This window comes from Heptranchias perlo, chromosome 2, assembly GCF_035084215.1.
Source record: "Heptranchias perlo isolate sHepPer1 chromosome 2, sHepPer1.hap1, whole genome shotgun sequence".
Classification (NCBI taxonomy): Eukaryota; Metazoa; Chordata; class Chondrichthyes; order Hexanchiformes; family Hexanchidae; genus Heptranchias; species Heptranchias perlo.
The window spans coordinates 167,657,575-167,677,183 of record NC_090326.1 but is presented as its reverse complement, the minus strand read 5'-3'; the positions used below and the strand labels follow the sequence as shown (position 1 = coordinate 167,677,183).

Here is a 19,609-nt window from a genome sequence, read left to right as displayed (position 1 = left end):
CTCCGCCACTTCCTCTCCTCCGTCGTCCAGCTGGGTGGGACTGCACTCGCCTGGTTCCATTCTCATTTATCCAGTCGTAGCCAGAGAATCACCTGCAATGGCTTCTCTTCCCACTCCCGCACCATTACCTCTGGAGTCCCCAAAGGATCCATCCTTGGCCCCCCTCCTACTTCTCATCTACAGGCTGCCCCTCGGCGACATCATCCGAAAACACAACATCAGATTCCACGTGTACGCTGACGACACCCAGCTCTACCTCACCACCACCTCCCTCGACCCCTCCACTGTCTCTCATTTGTCACGTTGCTTGTGCGACATCCAGTATTGGATGAGCAGAAATTTTCTCCAATTAAATATTGGGAAGACCGAAGCAATTAGGTCCCCGCCACAAACTCTGTTCCCTCGCCACCGACTCCATCCCTCTCCCTGGCCACTGTCTGAGGCTGAACCAGACTGTTCACAACCTCGGTTTCCTATTTGACCCTGAGATGAGCTTCCAACCACATATCCGCTCAATCACCAAGACCGCCTACATCCACCTCCGTCACATCGCCCGTCTCCGCCCCTGTCTCATCTCATCTGTTGCTGAAACCCTCATCCATGCCTTTGCTACCTCTAGGCTGGACTATTCCATCGCTCTCCCGGCCTCCTATCTTCCACCCTCCATAAACTTGAACTCATCCAAAACTCTGCTGCCCGTATCGAAACTCGCACCAAGTCCCGTTCTCCCATCACCCCCTGTGCTCGCTGACCTACTCACTGGCTCCCGGTCCACCAATGCCAAGACTTTAAATTTCTCATCCTGATGTTCAAATCCCTCCATGGCCTCGCCCCCTCCCTAACTCTGTAACCTCCTCCAGCCCTACAAGCGTCTGCGCTCCTCCAACCCTTCCCTTCGCTCCACCATTGGCGGCCGTGCCTTCAGCTGCCTGGGCCCTAAATTCCCTAAACCTCTCCGCCTCTCCACCTCTCTCTCTTCCTTAAAACCGACCTCTTTGAGCAAGCCTGCCCTAGTATCTCCTTCTTTGGCACACTGTGATTACGCTCCTGTGAAGCGCCTTGGGACGTTAAAGGCGCTATACAAATGCAAGTTGTTGTTGTTGCCCTTGTGGGCAGGTGCTGTGTCTTTGATCACAGTGCCACCTAATGGCGGAGGAGGAGAATTGATCAAACCCATCCTGATTCAAGGACGCAATTGCCAGCATTCGAGGTGAGACCAGCCAGAAATGCTGCTTAAGGTTCTCCCTGTTGTGCTCAGGGAATGCAAATGACAGCTCTCCCAATGGTTTCGTTAAAAAATACAGACCAGAAGATTCCAAAAATGTCATTCCTGCTCTGAGGTGACAATTTACCCAGTCTAAACCCAAAGGTGTTTTATAATTACATTAGGAGCGAGAGGATAATTAAGGAAAGAGTAGGGCCTATCGGAGACCAAAAAGGTAAACTATGTGTGGAGGCTGAAGATGTGGGTGTGGTTCTTAATGAATACTTTGCATCTGTCTTCACAAAGGAGAGGGACGATGCAGAGATTGTAGTTAAGGAGGAGGAGTGTGAAATATTGGATGGGATAAACATAGTGAGAGAGGAAGTGTTAAGGGGATTAGCATCTTTGATAGTATTCTTCATTAAGTTTGAAAGTGATGTAGTTCAATCCGAAACTAGGGTCTTAAATCTAATCAAAGGAAACTATGAAGGGATGAGGCGCAAGTTGGCTGAGGTTGATTGGGGAACTACATTAAAAGGTATGACGGTAGAGAGACAATGGCTAGCATTTAAAGAACTAATACTTAATTTGCAACAAATATATATTCCTTTAAGGTACAAAAACCGAACAGGAAAAGTGGTCGAACCGTGGCTAACAAGAGAAATTAAAGATAGTATTAAATCAAAGGAAGAGGCATATTAAGTTGCCAGAAAAAGCAGCAAGCCTGAGGATTGGGAGCATTTTTTGAATTCAGCAAAGGAGGACCAAGAAAGGGAAAATAGAATATGAGAGTAAACTAGCAAGAAACATAAAAACAGACTGCAAAAGCTTCTATAGGTATGTAAAAAGGAAAAGACTGGCAAAGGCAAATGTGGGTCCCTTACAGACAGAGACGGGAGAATTTATAATGGGGAATAAGGAAATGGCAGAGAAATTAAACAAATACTTTGTGTCTGTCTTCACAGAAGAAGACACAAAAAACCTTCCAGAAATGCAAATACATCTGTCCATGACAGTATTGGTAGGAGTGACCACCGCACAGTCATCGTGGAGATGAAGTCCCGTCTTCGAACTGAGGACACCATCCAATGTGTTGTGTGGCACTACCACCGTGCTAAATGGGATAGATTCAGAACAGATCTAGCAGCTCAAAACTGGGCATTCATTAGGCGCCGTGGGCCATCAGCAGCAGCAGAATTGTATTCCAGCACAATCTGTAACCTCATGGCCCGGCATATTCCTCACTCTACCATTACCAACAAGCCAGGGGATCAACCCTGGTTCAATAAGGAGTGTGGAAGAGCATGGCAGGAGCAGCACCGGGTGTACCTAAAAATGAGGTGCCAACCTGGTGAAGCTACAACTCAGGACTACATGCATGCTAAACAGCAGAAGCAACATGCTATAGACAGAGCTAAGCGATTCCACAACCAACGGATCAGATCAAAGGTCTGCAGTCCTGCCACAAACAGTCGTGAATGGTGGTGGACAATTAAACAACTAACGGTAGGAGGAGGCTCTGTAAACATCCCCATCCTCAATGATGGCGGAGCCCAGCATGTCAGTGCAAAAGACAAGGCTGAAGCGTTTGCAACCATCTTCAGCCAGAAGTGCCGAGTGGATGATCCATCTCGGCCTCCTCCCGATATCCCCACCATCACAGAAGCCAGTCTTCAGCCAATTCGAGTCACTCCATGTGATATCAAGAAATGGCTGAGTGCACTGGATACAGCAAAGGCTATGGGCCCCGACAACATCCCGGCTGTAGTGCTGAAGACTTGTGCTCCAGAACTAGCTGCGCCTCTAGAAAGCTGTTCCAGTACAGCTACAACACTGGCATCTACCCGACAATGTGGAAAATTGCCCAGGTATGTTCTGTCCACAAAAAGCAGGACAAATCCAATCCGGCCAATTACCGCCCCATCAGTCTACTCTCGATCAACAGCAAAGTGATGGAAGTGTCGTCGACAGTGCTATCAAGCAGCACCTACTCGCAATAACCTGCTCACTGATGCTCAGTTTGGACTCTGCCAGGACCACTCGGCTCCAGATCTCATTGCAGCCTTGGTCCAAGCATGGACAAAAGAGCTGAATTCCAGAGGTGAGGTGAGAGTGACTGCCCTTGACATCAAGGCAGCATTTGACCGAGTGTGGCACCAAGGAGCCCTAGTAAAATTGAAGTCAATGGGAATCAGGGGGAAACTCTCCAGTGGCTGGAGTCATACCTAGCACAAAGGAAGATGGTAGTGGTTGTTGGAGGCCAATCATCTCAGCCCCAGGGCATTGCTGCAGGAGTTCCTCAGGGCAGTGTCCTAGGCCCAACCATCTTCAGCTGCTTCATCAATGACCATCCCTCCATCATAAGGTCAGAAATGGGGATGATTGCACAGTGTTCAGTTCCATTTGCAACCCCTCAGATAATGAAGCAGTCCGTGCCCGCATGCAGCAAGACCTGGACAACATCCAGGCTTGGGCTGATAAGCGGCAAGTAACATTCGCACCAGACAAATGCCAGGCAATGACCGTTGACCAGAAAATCAACTGGACCAGCCATATAAATACTGTGGCTACAAGAGCAGGTCAGAGGCTGGGCATTCTGCGGTGAGTGACTCACCTCCTGACTCCCCAAAGCCTTTCCACCATCTACAAGGCACAAGTCAGGAGTGTGATGGAATACTCTCCACTTGCCTGGATGAGTGCAGCTCCAACAACACTCAAGAAGCTTGACACAATCCAGGACAAAGCAGCCCGCTTGATTGGCACACCATCCACCACCCTAAACATTCACTCCCTTCACCACCGGCGCACTGTGGCTGCAGTGTGTACCATCCACAGGATGCACTGCAGCAACTCGCCAAGGCTTCTTCGACAGCACCTTCCAAACCCGCGACCTCTACCACCTAGAAGGACAAGGGCAGCAGGTAGATGGGAACACCACCACCTGCACGTTCCCCTCCAAGTCACACACCATCCCGACTTGGAAATATATCGCCGTTCCTTCATCGTCACTGGGTCAAAATCCTGGAACTCCCTTCCTAACAGCATTGTGGGAGAACCTTCACCACACGGACTGCAGCGGTTCAAGAAGGCGGCTCACCACCACCTTCTCAAGGGCAATTAGGGATGGGCAATAAATGCTGGCCTCGCCAGCGACACCCACATCCCATGAACGAATAAAAAAAATTAAAGAACCAAGGGTCTGGCGAGAATGAGGAACTGAAGGAAATTAGTATTAGTAAAAAAATAGTCCTAGAAAAATTAATGGGACTGAAAGTTGATAAATCCCAAGGACCTGATGATCTACATCCCAGGGTTTTGAAAGAGGTGGCTATAGAGAGAGTGGACGCATTGGTTGTCATCTTCCAAAATTCTATAGATTCTGGAATGGTTTCTGCAGATTGGAGGGTAGCAAATGTAACCCCACTATTTAAGAAAGGAGGGAGAGAGAAAACAGGGAACTACAGACCTGTTAGCCTGACATCAGTAGTAGGGAAAATGCTAGAATCTACAATAAAGGATGTGATAACAGGACACTTAAAAAATAATAATAGGATTTGTCAGAGTCAACATGGATTTATGAAAGGGAATTCTCTATCCCAGAGGGCTGTGGAGGCTCAGTCATTGAGTACATTCCAAACAGAGATCGATAGATTTCTAGACTTTAAAGGCATCAAGGGATATGGGGATGGTGCAGAAAAATTGCACTGAGGTAGAAGATCAGCCATGATCTTGTTGAATGGCGGAGCAGGCTCGAGGGACCGTATGGCCTACTCCTGCTCCTATTTCTTATGTTCTTATATTGTTGAAAGTAGATAAATCGCCAGGCCCGGATGAAATGTATCCCAGGCTGTTAAAAGAAGCAAGGGAAGAAGTAACGGAGGCTCTGACCATCATTTTCCAATCCTCACTGGATACAGGCATGGTGCCGGAGGATTGGAGGACTGCTAACGTTGTACCATTGTTTAAAAAGGGAGCGAGGGATAGACCAAGTAATTACAGGCCATTCAGTCTAACGTCGGTGGTGGGCAAATTATTGGAATCAATTCTGGGGGACAGGATAAACCGCCATTAGAAAGACACGGAGTAATCAAGGACAGTCAGCATGGATTTGTTCAGGGAAGGTCGTGTCTGACTAACTTGATTGAATTTTTTGAGGCGGTAACAAGGAGGGTCGATGTGGGTAGTACATTTGATGTAGTCTACGTGGATTTTAGCAAGGCTTTTGACAAGGTCCCCACATGGCAGACTGGTCAAAAAAGTACAAGCCCATGGGATCCAAGGGACTGTGGCAAATTGGATCCAAAATTAGCTCAGTGGCAGGAAGCAAAGGGTAATGGTTGACGGGTGTTTTTGTGACTGGAAGGCTGTTTCCAGTGGGGTTCTGCAGGGCTCAGTAAGAGGTCCCTTGCTTTGGACTTAAATGTAGGGGGCATGATTAAGAAGTTTGCAGATGATACAAAAATTGACCGTGTGGTTGATAGTGAGGAGGAAAGCTGTAGACTGCAGGAAGATATCAATGGACTGATCAAGTGGGCAGAAAAGTGGCAAATGGAACTCAATCCCGAGAAGTGTGAGGTAATGCATTTGGGGAGGACAAAACAAGGCAAGGGAATACACAATAAATGGGAGGATACTGAAAGGTGTAGAGGAAGTGAGGGACCTTGAAGTGCATGCCCACAGATCCCTGAAGGTAGCAGGACAGGTAAATAAGGTGGTTAAGAAGGTATATGGAACACATTCCTTTGTTCGTTGAGGCATAGAATATAAGAGCACGGAGGTTATGCTGGAACTGTATAAAACATTGATTAGGCCACAGCTTGAGTACTGTGTACAGTTCTGGTCACCACATTACAGGAAAGATGTGATTGCACTAAAGAGGGTACAGAGGAGATTAAGAGGATGTTGCCAGGGCTGGAGAAGTTTAGCTATGAGAAAAGATTGGATAGGCTGGGGTTTTTTTCTTTGGAACAAAGGAGGAGGCTGAAGGGAGATTTTATTGAGGTGTACAAAATTATGAGGGGCCTAGTTAGGGTGGATAGGGAGGACCTATTTCCCTTAGCGGAGGGGTCAATAACCAGGGGGCATAGATTTAAAGTAATTGGTAGAAGGATTAGAGGGAAACTGAGGAGAATTTTTTTGCTCAGAGGGTGGTGGGGGTCTGGAACTCACTGCCTGAAAGGGTGGTAGAGGCAGAAACCCTCAACTCATTTAAAAACTACTTGGATGTGCACCTGAAGAGCCGTGACCTACAGGGCTACGGACCAAGTGCTGGAAAGTGGGATTCGGCTGGGTTGCTCTTTTTTAGCCGACACGCCCACGATGGGCTGAATGGCCTCCGCCTGTACCGTAACTTTCTATGATTCTAAGTAATGGAGAGGGTTGATGAGGGTAGTGTGGTTGATGTTGTGAATATGGACTTTCAAAAAGCATATGATAAAGTATCACATAATAAACTTATTAGCAAAATTAAAGCCCATGGGATGAAAAGGATAATGGCAGCATGTATCCAAAATTGGCCAGGGGACAGAAAGCAGAGAGTAGTGGTGAACGGTTATTTTTCAGACTGTTGGGAAGTATACAGTGGTGTTCCCCAGGGGTCAGTATTAGGACACTGCTCTTTTTGATATATATTAATGACCAGGATTTGCGTATAGAGGGTATAATTTCAAAGTTTGTAGATGACATGAAACTCGGAAATGTAGTAAACAATGTGGAGGATAGTCACAGACTAGTGAAATGGGCAGACACATGGCAGATGAAATTTAATGCAGAGAAGTGTGAAGTGATGCATTTTGGTAGGAAGAATGAGGAGAGGCAATATAAACTAAATGGTACAATTTTAAAGGGGATGCAGAAACAGAGAGACCTGGGGGTGTATGTACACAAATGTTTGAAGGTGGCAGGACAAGTCTAGAAGGCTGTTAAAAATCCATATGGGATCCTGGGCTTTATTAATGGAGGGATAGAGTACAAAAGCAAGGACGTTATGCTAAACCTTTATAAAACACTGGTTAGGGCTCAGCTGGAGTATTCTGAGCACCACAGAAGGATGTGAAGGCCTTTCAGAGGGTGCAGAAGAGATTTACTGGAACGGTCCAGGGATGAGGGACTTCAGTTATGTGGAGAGACTGGAGAAGCTGGGGTTGTTCTCCTTAGAACAGAGAAGGTTAAAGGGAGATTTGATAGAGGTGTTCAAAATTATGAAGGGTTTTGATAGAGTAAATTAGGAGAAACTGTTTCCAGTGGCAGAAAGGTCCATAACCAGAGGACACAGATTTAAAGTGATCGGCAAAAGAGCCAGAGACAACATGAGGAAACATTTTCTTACACAGAGAGTTGTTATGATCTGGAATGCGCTGCCTGAAAGGGTGGTGGAAGCAGATTCAATAGTAACTTTCAAAAGGGAATTGGCTAAATACTTGAAGGGAAAATATTTACAGGGCTATGGGGAAAGAGCAGGGGAGTGGGACTAATTGGATAGCTCTTCCAAAGAGCCGGCACAGGCACGATAGGCCGAATGGCCTCCTCCTGTGCTGTATCCACTGTGATAAAACGTCCCAAGGTGCTTCACAGGAATATTATCAAACAAAAATTGACACCCAGCCATGTAAGGAACCATTAGGACAGGGAGGGAATTGCAGAGGTTGGCGGGGGGGGGGGGGGGGGGGGGTGGTGTCAAGGCAGCTGAAGGCACTGCCTCCAATGTTGGAGCGATTATAATCGCTGCTGCACAAGAGGCCAGAGTTGGAGGACAGAGATCTGGGCAATCTGTGAATAAACTGGGCGACATGGACAAACTGGGCGACATGGACATGTTGGGCCGAAGGGCCTGTTTCCATGTTGTAACTTCTATGATTCTATGAAATTGGGCTCAAAGTCAGACAGTAGTCGGCCGTGCGACTACAACTCCCAGAATCCTTTGCCGACACGTCACCACGCGCCGCCGCCCTGCCGGTGGGTGTAGCGTATGATTGACACTCAGATTGACCAATCAGCACCCGGAGCTTTAACTCCTCGCCGTTAACGGTCGGCAGTGAAGTGGACGGTGGACTTCCACCAATCAGGCGGCGGTAAAGGGGCGGGACTGGCTAGGAGCCCGTTGTCCCGGGTGGTGAGGGGGAGCGGCGGGTCTCGTCCGTCCGGTCCGTCAGCTGCTTTTTTTTTTCAAAAAAATTTTTTATATTCTTAAAAAAAATAAATCAACAATAAAAGAAAATTCTCCGGATGAACGGAAAGAAAGGCAGGAAGCCGAGCTTGCCGTGTGTGAACCGGCTGGCCGTCGCCGCCGATAGCGGCTCGAGCTCAGCCCGGCGGGCCGGCGCAGGTAAGGTGCGCGCGCCGGCGTGCCCTGGGCCGGTGAGAGGGGGGGGTGCAGTGAAAATCTCCATTCAGAGCAGGGGGGGTGCAGTGAAAATCTCCATCCAGAGCAGGGGGGTGCAGTGAAAATCTCCATTCAGAGCAGGGGGGGTGCAGTGAAAATCTCCATTCAGAGCAGGGGGGGGCAGTGAAAATCTCCATTCAGAGCAGGGGGGGTGCAGTGAAAATCTCCATTCAGAGCAGGGGGGGGCAGTGAAAATCTCCATTCAGAGCAGGGGGGGGCAGTGAAAATCTCCATTCAGAGCAGGGGGGGGTGCAGTGAAAATCTCCATTCAGAGCAGGGGGGGGCAGTGAAAATCTCCATTCAGAGCAGGGGGGGGCAGTGAAAATCTCCATTCAGAGCAGGGGGGGGCAGTGAAAATCTCCATCCAGAGCAGGGGAGAGGGGGGGTAGTGAAAATCTCCATCCAGAGCAGGGGAGAGGGGGGGTAGTGAAAATCTCCATCCAGAGCAGGGGAGAGGGGGGGTAGTGAAAATCTCCATCCAGAGCAGGGGGGGGGGGCAGTGAAAATCTCCATCCAGAGCAGGGGAGGGGGGGGGGGGCAGTGAAAATCTCCATCCAGAGCAGGGGAGAGGGGGGGGCAGTGAAAATCTCCATCCAGAGCAAGGGAGAGGGGGGGGGCGCAGTGAAAATCTCCATCCAGCGCAAGAGAGAGAGGGGGGGGGGGTGAAAATCTCCATCCAGAGCGGGGGGGGGGTAGTGAAAACCTCCATCCAGAGCAGGGGGGGGGGCAGTGAAAACCTCCATCCAGAGCAGGGGGGGGGGTGTGAAAGTCTCCATCCAGAGCAAGGGAGGGGGGGGTGAAAATCTCCATCTAGAGCAAGGGAGGGGGGGTGTGAAAGTCTCCATCCAGAGCAAGGGAGGGGGAGTGTGAAAGTCTCCATCCAGAGCAAGGGAGGGGGGGTGTGAAAGTCTCCATCCAGAGCAAGGGAGGGGGGGGTGAAAATCTCCATCCAGAGCAGAGGGAGGGGGGGGGTGAAACTCTCCATCCAGAGCAGGGGGCAAGGGGGGGGCAGCAAATGCATCGATGTGTGAAGAGTAAGTCTGGTGATGCATCGCATTTAACTACAACTTGCATTTTTACACCGTGCCTTGAACGTAGTGAAAAAAAATGTCCTAAGTCGCTTCACAGGACCGTAAATCAGACAGAATTTTGACACCGAGCCACCTAAGGAGCCGTTTTTTGGACAGGCTTGGCCAAAGAGGTGGGTCTTAAAGGAGGAGAGAGCGAGGCGGAGAGGTTTGGGGAGGGGATTGCAGAGCTCGGTGGGGCCCAGGGAGGTGAAGGCACGGCCGCTGATGGTTGGAGCGTTGGAAAATCGGGGATGCTTGAGGGCAGAATTGGAGGAGCGCAGAGATCTCGGCGAGAGGTTACAGACAGACAGAGAGGGAGGGAGGGGCGAGGCCATGGAGGGATTTGAAAACAAGGATGAGAATTTTAAAATGGAAGTGTTGCTGGACCAATAGCCAATGTAGGTCAGCGAGCACAGGGGGTGATGGGTGAACGGGACGTGGTGCGAGTTAGGATATGGGCAGCAGAGTTTTGGATGAGGTCAAGTTTACAACAATATAAATACTAACTTTATTAATGTGAATAGCAAGTCATGTCCATATATTAATACATAATGTGCAAATAATCATAGAAAGGTTGCAGCACAGAAGGATGCCATTCGGCCCATCGAGTCCGTGCCGGCTCTATTCAAGAGCAATCCAGCTAGTCCCACTCCCCCGCCCTTTCCCGTAGCCCTGCAAATTTTTTCCTTTCAATTACTTATCCAGTGCCCTTTTGAAGACCATGATTGAATCTGCCTCCACCACCCCCTCGGGAGGTGCATTCCAGATCCTACCCACTCGCTGTGTAAAAAAAAATGTTTTCCTCATGTCGCCTTTGGTTCTTTCGCCAATCATCTTAAATCTACGTCCGTCCAATATTGATGCATTGTATGCAAAGTGAGCGTTTTGGTACATCGAATGCAGACTGTAAATGTATTGATACATAGAATGCAGACAGAGGATTACGGTAATGTGGTTATGCTACTGGACTATTAATCCAGTAATTAATGGCCTCCAGGGATGGGCAATAAATGCTGGCCTCGCCAGGGGCATCCACAGTCTGAGAATTTTAAAAAAAATCTAGAAAAGATATTAATCCATAATATGAAAATAGTTTTATTGCACAAGATCCAAACAGTAAATGTGTTGATATATAGTCTGTCAACTAAATATATTAAGAACTAATATGCAAATTTATTGATATAGAAATAGCAAATATAGTGACACATAAACCAGTGTTTTGGGATGTCCAGACACGATTAAGTGCAATAGAAAGGCACCTTTTGGAATGTCATTAGTTTCCTCTTAAAGGGAGCATTTGAAGGAAGGGGACTGAGCAGTTAATTGTTTTCATTAGTTTTCGATAGTAATACATAATATACAAACAAATGTATACAAAGCAGGAGTACGTTATAAAACAGTAATATGTTTGAAGGGCTTGGGTAATGTCATTAGCATCACCTTGTTTAATGTACTAAACTAAACATTAAATGTGTAATGTCGCTCACCTCTATATCTTACAACCCTCACTCTGTTACAACTTTCTTGTCTGCCTCTATCTGATTGAAACTGCTGTGGTCAGTGCTCCTCTGCTTTTGGTTTATTCCTTCTAAACTGAAATATGCCCTCCGAGCTGTCTTTCCTTCCTCCTGCAACCTGTCTTGTGTTGAAATCAAGACCAATTGCACTGTCTCATACTTGCTCCCTCTTTTGCAGCATCTCAAAACTCCAGAACTTCTTATTTCATCCTTTCCTTCTTGATAAATCTTCAGGCTTTTAAAACCCAAGTTTGGTGTTGTCTAGTCACACTTTCCTGTTTTAACTCATCTTTTACACTTTTTCAACCTTGTTGATGTCCTTGAGCAGTAGGTCTCTGCTCCTCACCTGGATTTCTAAATAAGAAAAACGCTCCTGTTCAAAAAAAAAGGGGAGAGGGATCAACCTGGTAACTACAGGCCAGTCAGTCCAATGTCACTGATGGGAAAACTACTAGAGACCTTTGTCAAGGTCAAAATTAATTCTCATTTGGAGAAGCATGGGTTAATAAGGGACAGTCAACATGGATGTGTTAAAGGCTAATCGCGTCGGACTTACCTGATTACCTGACTTACCAGAAATGTTTTATAAATACATAAAGAGCAAGAGGATAAGTAAGGAAAGAGTAGGGCCTATTAGGTTATCTTTTTGCTCTCTGTGTGGAGGTGGAAGATGTGGGTATGGTTCTTCATGAATACATTGTGTCTGTCTTCACGAGGGGGATGATGCAGAGATTGTAGTTGAGTGTGAAATATTGGATGGGGTAAGTATGGTGAGAGAGGAAGTATTAAGGGGTTTAGCATCTTTGAAAGTAGATAAATCACCAGGCCCGGATAAAATGTATCCCAGGCTGTTAAGAAGCAAGGGAGGAAATAGCGGAGGCTCTGACCATCATTTTCCAATCCTTACTGGCTACAGGTGTGGTGCCGGAGGATTGGAGGACTGCTAATGTTGTACCGTTGTTTAAAAAGGGACAAAAGGATAGACCGAGTAATTACAGTGGTGGGCAAATTATTGGAATCAATTCTGAGGGATAGTATAAACTATCATTTAGAAAGGCACAGATTAATCAAGGACAGTCAACGTGGATTTGTTAAGGGAAGGTAGTGTCTGATTAACTTATTTGAACTTTTTGAAGCGGTAACCAGGAGGGTCGATGACAGTAGTGTGTTTGATGTAGTGTATGTGGATTTTAGCAAGGCTTTTGACAAGGTCCCACGTGGCAGACTGGTCAAAAAAGTAAAAGCGATGGGATCCAAGGGACTATGGCAAATTGGATCCAAAATTGGCTCAGTGGCAGGAAGCAAAGGGTAATGGTCGATGGGTGTTTTTGTGACTGGAAGGCTGTTTCCAGTGGGCTTCTGAAAGGCTCAGTACTAGGTCCCTTGCTTTTTGTGGTATGTATTAATGTTTTAGACTTAAATGTAGGGGGCTTGATCAAGAAGTTTGCAGATGACTCAAAAATTGGCCAATTTTTGTTAGTGAGGAGGAAAGCTGTAGACTGCAAGAAGATATCAATGGGCTGGTCAGGTGGGCAGAAAAGTGGCAAATGGTATTCAATCCAGAGAAGTGTGAGGTAATGCATTTGGGGAGGTCAAACAAGACACAGGAACACACAATAAATGGGAGGGTACTGAGAGGTGTAGAGGAACAAAGGGACCTTGAAGTGCATGTCCACAGATCCCTGAAGGTATCAGGACAGGTGGATGAGGTGGTTAAAGGGGCATATGGGATACTTTCCTTTATTAGCCGAGGCATAGAATATAAGAGCAGGAAGGTTTTGTATAAAACGCTAGTTAGGCCACAGCTTGAGTACTGCGTACAGTCCTGGTCATCACATTACAGGAAAGATGTGATTGCACTAGAGAGGGTACAGAGGAGATTTACGAGGATGTTGCAAGGGCTGCAACATTTTAGCTATGAGAAAAGATTGGATAGGCTGGGTTTGTTTTCTTTGGAACAGAGGAGGCTGAGGGGAGATTTAATTGAGGTGTATAAAATTATGAGGGGCCCAGATAGAGTGGATAGGGAGGACCTATTTCCCTTAGCAGTGGGGTCAATAACCAGAGGGCATAGATTTAAAGTAACTGGTGGAAGGATTAGAGGGGAGCTGAAGAAATATTTTTTCACCCAGACGGTGGTGGGGGTCTGGAACTCGCTGCCTGAAAGGGTGGTAGAGGCAGAAACCCTCAACTCATTTAAAATGCATTTGGATATGCACTTGAAGTGCCGTAACCTACAAGGCTAAGGTAGATAAATCTCCGGGACCTGATGAAATGTATCCCAGGACGTTATGGGAGGTTAGGGAGGAAATTGCGGGTCCCCTAGCAGAGATATTTGAAAACAATTTTACAACACCAAGTTATAGTCCAGCAATTTTATTTTAAATTCACAAGCTTTCGGAGATTTCCTCCTTCCTCAGGCAAATGTTTCAAGAGCTCCTTGAAGCCTACGCATTTATACATATAGAACAATACATGGTGTTTACAGACTGCCCCTGCAACTGCCCGTTGCCAAGGCAATCACCGTGTTCAGACAGAGAGGTGTCACCTGCAGAACCCCCGAATACACATTCAACAAAAAAACAAACAGGGAAAAAAAACAGAGAAAAAAAACAGAGAGAGGCAGAAACATCCGGAAGGCAGAGAGAGCCAGCAAATGACCCATTATATTAAAAACAGATAACATTTGTTCGCTGGTGGGGTAACGTGTAGCGTGACATGAACCCAAGATCCCGGTTGAGGCCGTCCTCATGGGTGCGGAACTTGGCTATCAATTTCTGCTCGACGATTTTGCGTTGTCGTGTGTCTCGAAGGCCGCCTTGGAGTACGCTTACCCGAAGGTCGGTGGATGAATGTCCATGACTGCTGAAGTGTTCCCCGACTGGGAGGGAACCCTCCTGTTTGGCGATTGTTGCGCGGTGTCCGTTCATCCGTTGTCGCAGCGTCTGCATGGTCTCGCCAATGTACCATGCTCTGGGGCATCCTTTCCTGCAACGTATGAGGTAGACAACGTTGGCCGAGTCACAGGAGTATGAACCATGCACCTGGTGGGTGGTGTCCTCTCGTGTGATGGTGGTATCTGTGTCGATGATCTGGCATGTCTTGCAGAGGTTACCGTGGCAGGGTTGTGTGGAAATCTCCGAAAGCTTGTGAATTTAAAATAAAATTGCTGGACTATAACTTGGTGTTGTAAAATTGTTTACAATTGTCAACCCCAGTCCATCACCGGCATCTCCACATCAGAGATATTTGAATCATCGACAGCTACAGGTGAGGCGCCTGAAGATTGGAGGGTAGCAAATGTTGTGCCTTTGTTTAAGAAGGGCGGCAGGGAAAAGCCTGGGAACTACACACCGGTGAGCCTGACATCTGTAGTGGGTAAGTTGTTAGAGGGTATTCTGAGGGACAGGATCTACAGGCATTTGGAGAGGCAGGGACTGATTAGGAACAGTCAGCATGGTTTTGTGAGTGGAAAATCATGTCTCACGAATTTGATTGAGTTTTTTGAAGGGGTAACCAAGAAGATAGATGAGGGCTGTGCAGTAGACGTGGTCGACATGGACTTTAGCAAAGCCTTTGACAAGGTACTGCATGGTAGGTTGTTACATAAGGTTAAAACTCACAGGATCCAAGGTGAGGTAGCCATTGGATACAAAATTGGATTGACGATAGAAGACAGAGGGTGGTTGTAGAGGGTTGTTTTTCAAACTGGATGCCTGTGTCCAGCGGTGTGCCTCAGTCCGCTGGGTCTGCTGTTATTTGTTATTTATATTAATGATTTGGATGAGAATTTAGGAGGCATGGTTAGTAAGTTTGCAGATGACACCAAGATTGGTGGCATTGTGGACAGTGAAGAAGGTTATCTAGGATTGCAATAGGATCTTGATAAATTGGGCCAGTGGGCCGATGAATGGCAGATGGAGTTTAATTTAGATAAATGTGAGGTGATGCATTTTGGTAGATCGAATCGGGCCAGGACCTACTCCGTTAATGGTAGGGCGTTGGGGAGAGTTATAGAACAAAGAGATCTAGGAGTACAGGTTCATAGCTCCTTGAAAGTGGAGTCACAGGTGGATAGGGTGGTGAAGAAGGCATTCAGCATGCTTGGTTTCATTGGTCAGAACATTGAATACAGGAGTTGGGATGTCTTGTTGAAGTTGTACAAGACATTAGTAAGGCCACACTTGGAATACTGTGTACAGTTCTGGTCACCCTATTATAGAAAGGATATTATTAAACTAGAAAGAGTGCAGAAAAGATTTACTAGGATGCTGCCGGGACTTGATGGTTTGACTTATAGGGAGAGGTTGGATAGACTGAGACTTTTTTCCCTGGAGAGTAGGAGGTTAAGGGGTGATCTTATAGAAGTCTATAAAATAATGAGGGGCATAGAGATAAGGTAGATAGTCAAAATCTTTTCCCAAAGGCAGGGGAGTCTATAACGAGGGGGCATAGATTTAAGGTGAGAGGGGAGAGATACAAAAGGGTCCAGAGGGGCAATTTTTTCACTCAAAGGGTGGTGAGTGTCTGGAACGAGCTGCCAGAGGCAGTAGTAGAGGCGGGTACAATTTTGTCTTTTAAAAAGCATTTGGACAGTTACATGGGTAAGATGGGTATAGAGGGATATGGGCCAAGTGCAGGCAATTGGGACTAGCTTAGTGGTATAAACTGGGCGACATGGACATGTTGGGCCGAAGGGCCTGTTTCCATGTTGTAAACTTCTATGATTCTATGACCAAGTGCTGGAAAGTGGAATTAGGCTGGGTAGCTCTATTTTGACCGGCACAGACACAATGGGCTGAATGGCTGCCTTCTGTGCTGTAAATTTTCTATGTTTCTGTGGTTGATGAAGGTATGCAGTAGATGTTGTGTATATATGGACTTTCAAATGACATTTGATAAAGTACTACCAACAGACTTATCTAGCTTGATAGGTAGATAAGGTGGTTAAGAAGGCATATGGAATGCTTTCCTTTATTAGCCGAGGCATAGAATATAAGAGCAGGGATGTTATGCTGGAACTGTATAAAACACTGGTTAGGCCACAGCTTGAGTACTGTGTACAGTTCTGGTCACATTGTTACAGGAAAGATGTGATTGCAGTAGAGAGGGTATAGAGGAGATTTATAAGGACGCTGCCAGGACTGGAGAATTTTAGCGATGAGGAAAGATTGGATAGGCTGGGGTTGTTCTCATTGGAACAAAGGAGGCTGAGCGGTGATTTAATTGAGGTGTACAAAATTATGAGGGGCCTGGGCAGAGTGGATAGGGAGGACCTATTTCCCTTAGCAGAGAGGTCAATAACCAGCGGACATAGATTTAAAGTGATTGGTAGAAGGATTAGAGGGGAGCTGAGGAAAAATATTTTCACCCAAGGGTGGTGGGGGTCTGGAACTCACTGCCTGAAAGGGTGGTAGAGGCAGAAACCCTCAACTCATTTAAAAAGTACCTGGATGGTCCGTAGCCCTGTCGATCACGGCACAAGTGCTGGAAAGTGGGATTAGGCTGGGTGACTCATTTTTGGCCGGCACGGACACGATCAGCCGAATGGCTTCCTTCTGTGCCGTAAATTTTCTATGATTATATGATTAATCGGAAAATAGAAGCACATGGGACTGAAGGGGGCAATGGTAACTTGGGTATGGTATTGACTAAGGGATAAGAGGCAGAGCGTACTGGTGAATGGATGTTTTTCTTATTGGAGAGAAGTATGCATTATGGTCCCCCAGGGCTTGGTATTAGGATGATTGTTTTTCTTATTATATATTAATGACCTGGACTTGGGTACAAGGAGTACAATTTCAAAGTTTGTGGTTGATACAAAACTTGTCAACATAGTAAATAGTGAGGATGATAGTAGCAGACTTCAGGAGGACATAGACTGGTGAAATGGCAGATACAATTTAATGTGGATAAGTGTGAAGGGAGGAATAACATGGAAGGGCAGCATAATCTATGGCACTATTTTGAGTGGGGGTGCAAGACCAGTGTGACCTGGTGGTGCATATTCACAAACCTTTGAAGGTGACAGGGCAAGTTGATAAGGTGGTTAAGAAAGTGTATGAGATACTTGGCTTTGTAAATAGGGATATTGAATACAAAAACAAGGTACTCATGCTAAATTTTACAAATCACTGGAGTATTGTGTTCAATTCTAGGCACCACACTTTAGGAAGGATGTCAAGGTCTTGGAGAGGGTGCAGAGGAGGTTTACCAGGATAATATCAGAAATGAGGGACTTCAGTTATGTCGAGAGATTGGAGAAGCTGGGATTGTACTTCTTAGAGCAGAGACGTTTAGGGGGTGATTTTAATAGAGGTATTCAAAATTATGAGGGGTTTTGAGCAAGTTGGGAGAAATTGTTTCCTCTGGCAAGTGGGTCAGTAACCAGAGGTCATAGATTTAAAATAATTGGCAAAAGAACTAGAGGGGAAAATTAGGAGAAATTTTTTCACAAAGAGGATTAAGATCTGGAACGCACTACCTGAAAACGTGGTGGAAGCAGGTTCCATAGGAACTTTCAAAAGACAATTGGACATGTACTTGACGAGGACTAATTTGCAGGGTTATGGAGGAATAGGATGGGGAATGGGACTAAATTGGACAGCTCTTTCAAAGAGCCGGCACAAGTACGACGGGCCGAATGGCCTCTTTCAGTGCTGTAAGATTCTGATTCTAAAAGCATGCACGATGCTGGCAGGTAGTCAGTGACTGAAATATAGTCGTCCTTTTAAGGTTGAGTGTGTTGTCATGAATGTTGTTGTTTCCCCCCCATCTCTTTTCTGCCAACTTCCTTTCTTCAATTCCTCCTCTGCCAGAGGCATTGATGCTTTACTGGGCTAATGTTCCATGGCCATCAGTCGCCCTCCTGTCTCTTGTCCAAGTGGCCGTTCTTCATGCCACGGTGGTGAGTGTCAGACTGGTATCACAGCTAAGCGTTATACTGAGACCCAGGATGTATTTCTGGCAGGAGTCATTAAATGGTGGTTAGAAACCTAGCTGGTTTAGCCTAGGGGTGCTGAGGCCAGTAGTAAAGAAAGAAAGAACTTGCATTTATATAACACCTTTCACGACCTCAGGATGTCCCAAAGTGTTTCACAACCAATGAAGTACTTATGCAGTGTAGTCACTGTTAAAATGTAAGAAACGCAGGAGCCGATTTGCATACAAGGTCCCACAAACAGCAATGTAACAACGACCAGATAATCTGCTTTAGTGATGTTGGTTGAGGGATAAACATAGGCCAGGACATCAGGGAGAACTCCCAGCTGCTCTTTGAACACGGCCATGTGACCTTTTACGTCCACCTGAGAAGGCAGGTGGGGCCTCGGTTTAAAATCTGATTTGAAAGAAGGCACCTCCGACAATGCAGCGCTCTCTCAGTACTGTAAGTGCTCAAGTCCATGGAGTGGGACTTGAACCCACAATCTACTGACTCAGGTGAGAGTGCTACCACTGAGTTAAACAGCTCTAAATACTTTCTCCAGACACAGCTGAAGTTTGGAAGAATCCACATTTATACTTCCACAGTTCAAATAGGCGCAGTGTGAAAATTTCACACGCCTAAGGTTGTGCTTCACTGAAATTCTAGTGACAAATTCTGCACTGAGTACTGTCCACATTTTTCACTCAACAGACCTTGAATCGAAGAAAAGGAAGAAGCTGGTGGCCATCCACCAGGCCTTGAACGATGACCCGGTGGACGTGGAGACTCTCCGGCAGTCTGCGGTTAGTGAGGGTGGGTTGCTGACCGATGAGATCCGCAGGAAGGTCTGGCCAAAGCTGCTGAATGTGAATGTTTACAACCTACCTCTGAAACCAGGTACGGCGGGAGCGAGGGGAACTCCTCGCCTCTTTATTGTTTCACAGACAAGCTTCCCTCTGTAGCAATTTAGTCCTTCTGCTCTCATTCATTTAGAGTTCCTGCTGTGTGTTCTGTTTACTTGTGGGTTTTTTTTGTGGTGAATTTCTGCCCAAGGTGAATGATGTCAGAGCTAGGAAGTGGGACACATTCCATTTTAGGAACATAGGAACAGGAGGAGGTCATTCAGCCCCTCAAACCTGTACCACCATTTAATTAGATCATGGCTGCATTTTATCTTAACTCCATCTACTGCCTTGGTTCTGTAACCCTTAATACTCTTGCCTAACAAAAATTTATCAATTGACCCCCAGCCTCAACATCTTTCTGGGGGAGAGTGTTCCACTACCCTTTGTATGAAGAAGTGCTTCCTGACATCACCATTGAACATCCTAGCTCTAATTTTAAAGTTATGTCCCCTTGTTCAAGACTCCCCCACCAGAGAAAATAGTTTCTCTCTATCTACCCTATCAATTCCTTTAAAAATTAGATCGCCCCTTAATCTTCTATACTCAAGGGAATACAAGCCTAGTTTATGCAACCTGTTCTCATAATTTAACCCTTTTAGCCCAGGTA

At 46.4% G+C, this 19,609-nt stretch overlaps 1 protein-coding gene across 1 annotated transcript in view; it reads left to right on the top strand.

Annotated features, from left to right (window-relative positions):
* Window positions 1–8,303: 8,303 nt before the first annotated feature.
* Window positions 8,304–19,609, top strand: part of zgc:63863 (uncharacterized protein LOC393372 homolog) — a 44,801-nt gene continuing 33,495 nt past the window's right edge. The window contains exons 1-2 of the mRNA XM_067968875.1: window positions 8,304–8,528; window positions 18,809–18,994. Of these exons, the coding sequence (XP_067824976.1) occupies window positions 8,429–8,528; window positions 18,809–18,994 (286 nt within the window). The 5' untranslated portion in view covers window positions 8,304–8,428. The remainder of the gene's footprint in view (window positions 8,529–18,808; window positions 18,995–19,609) is intronic.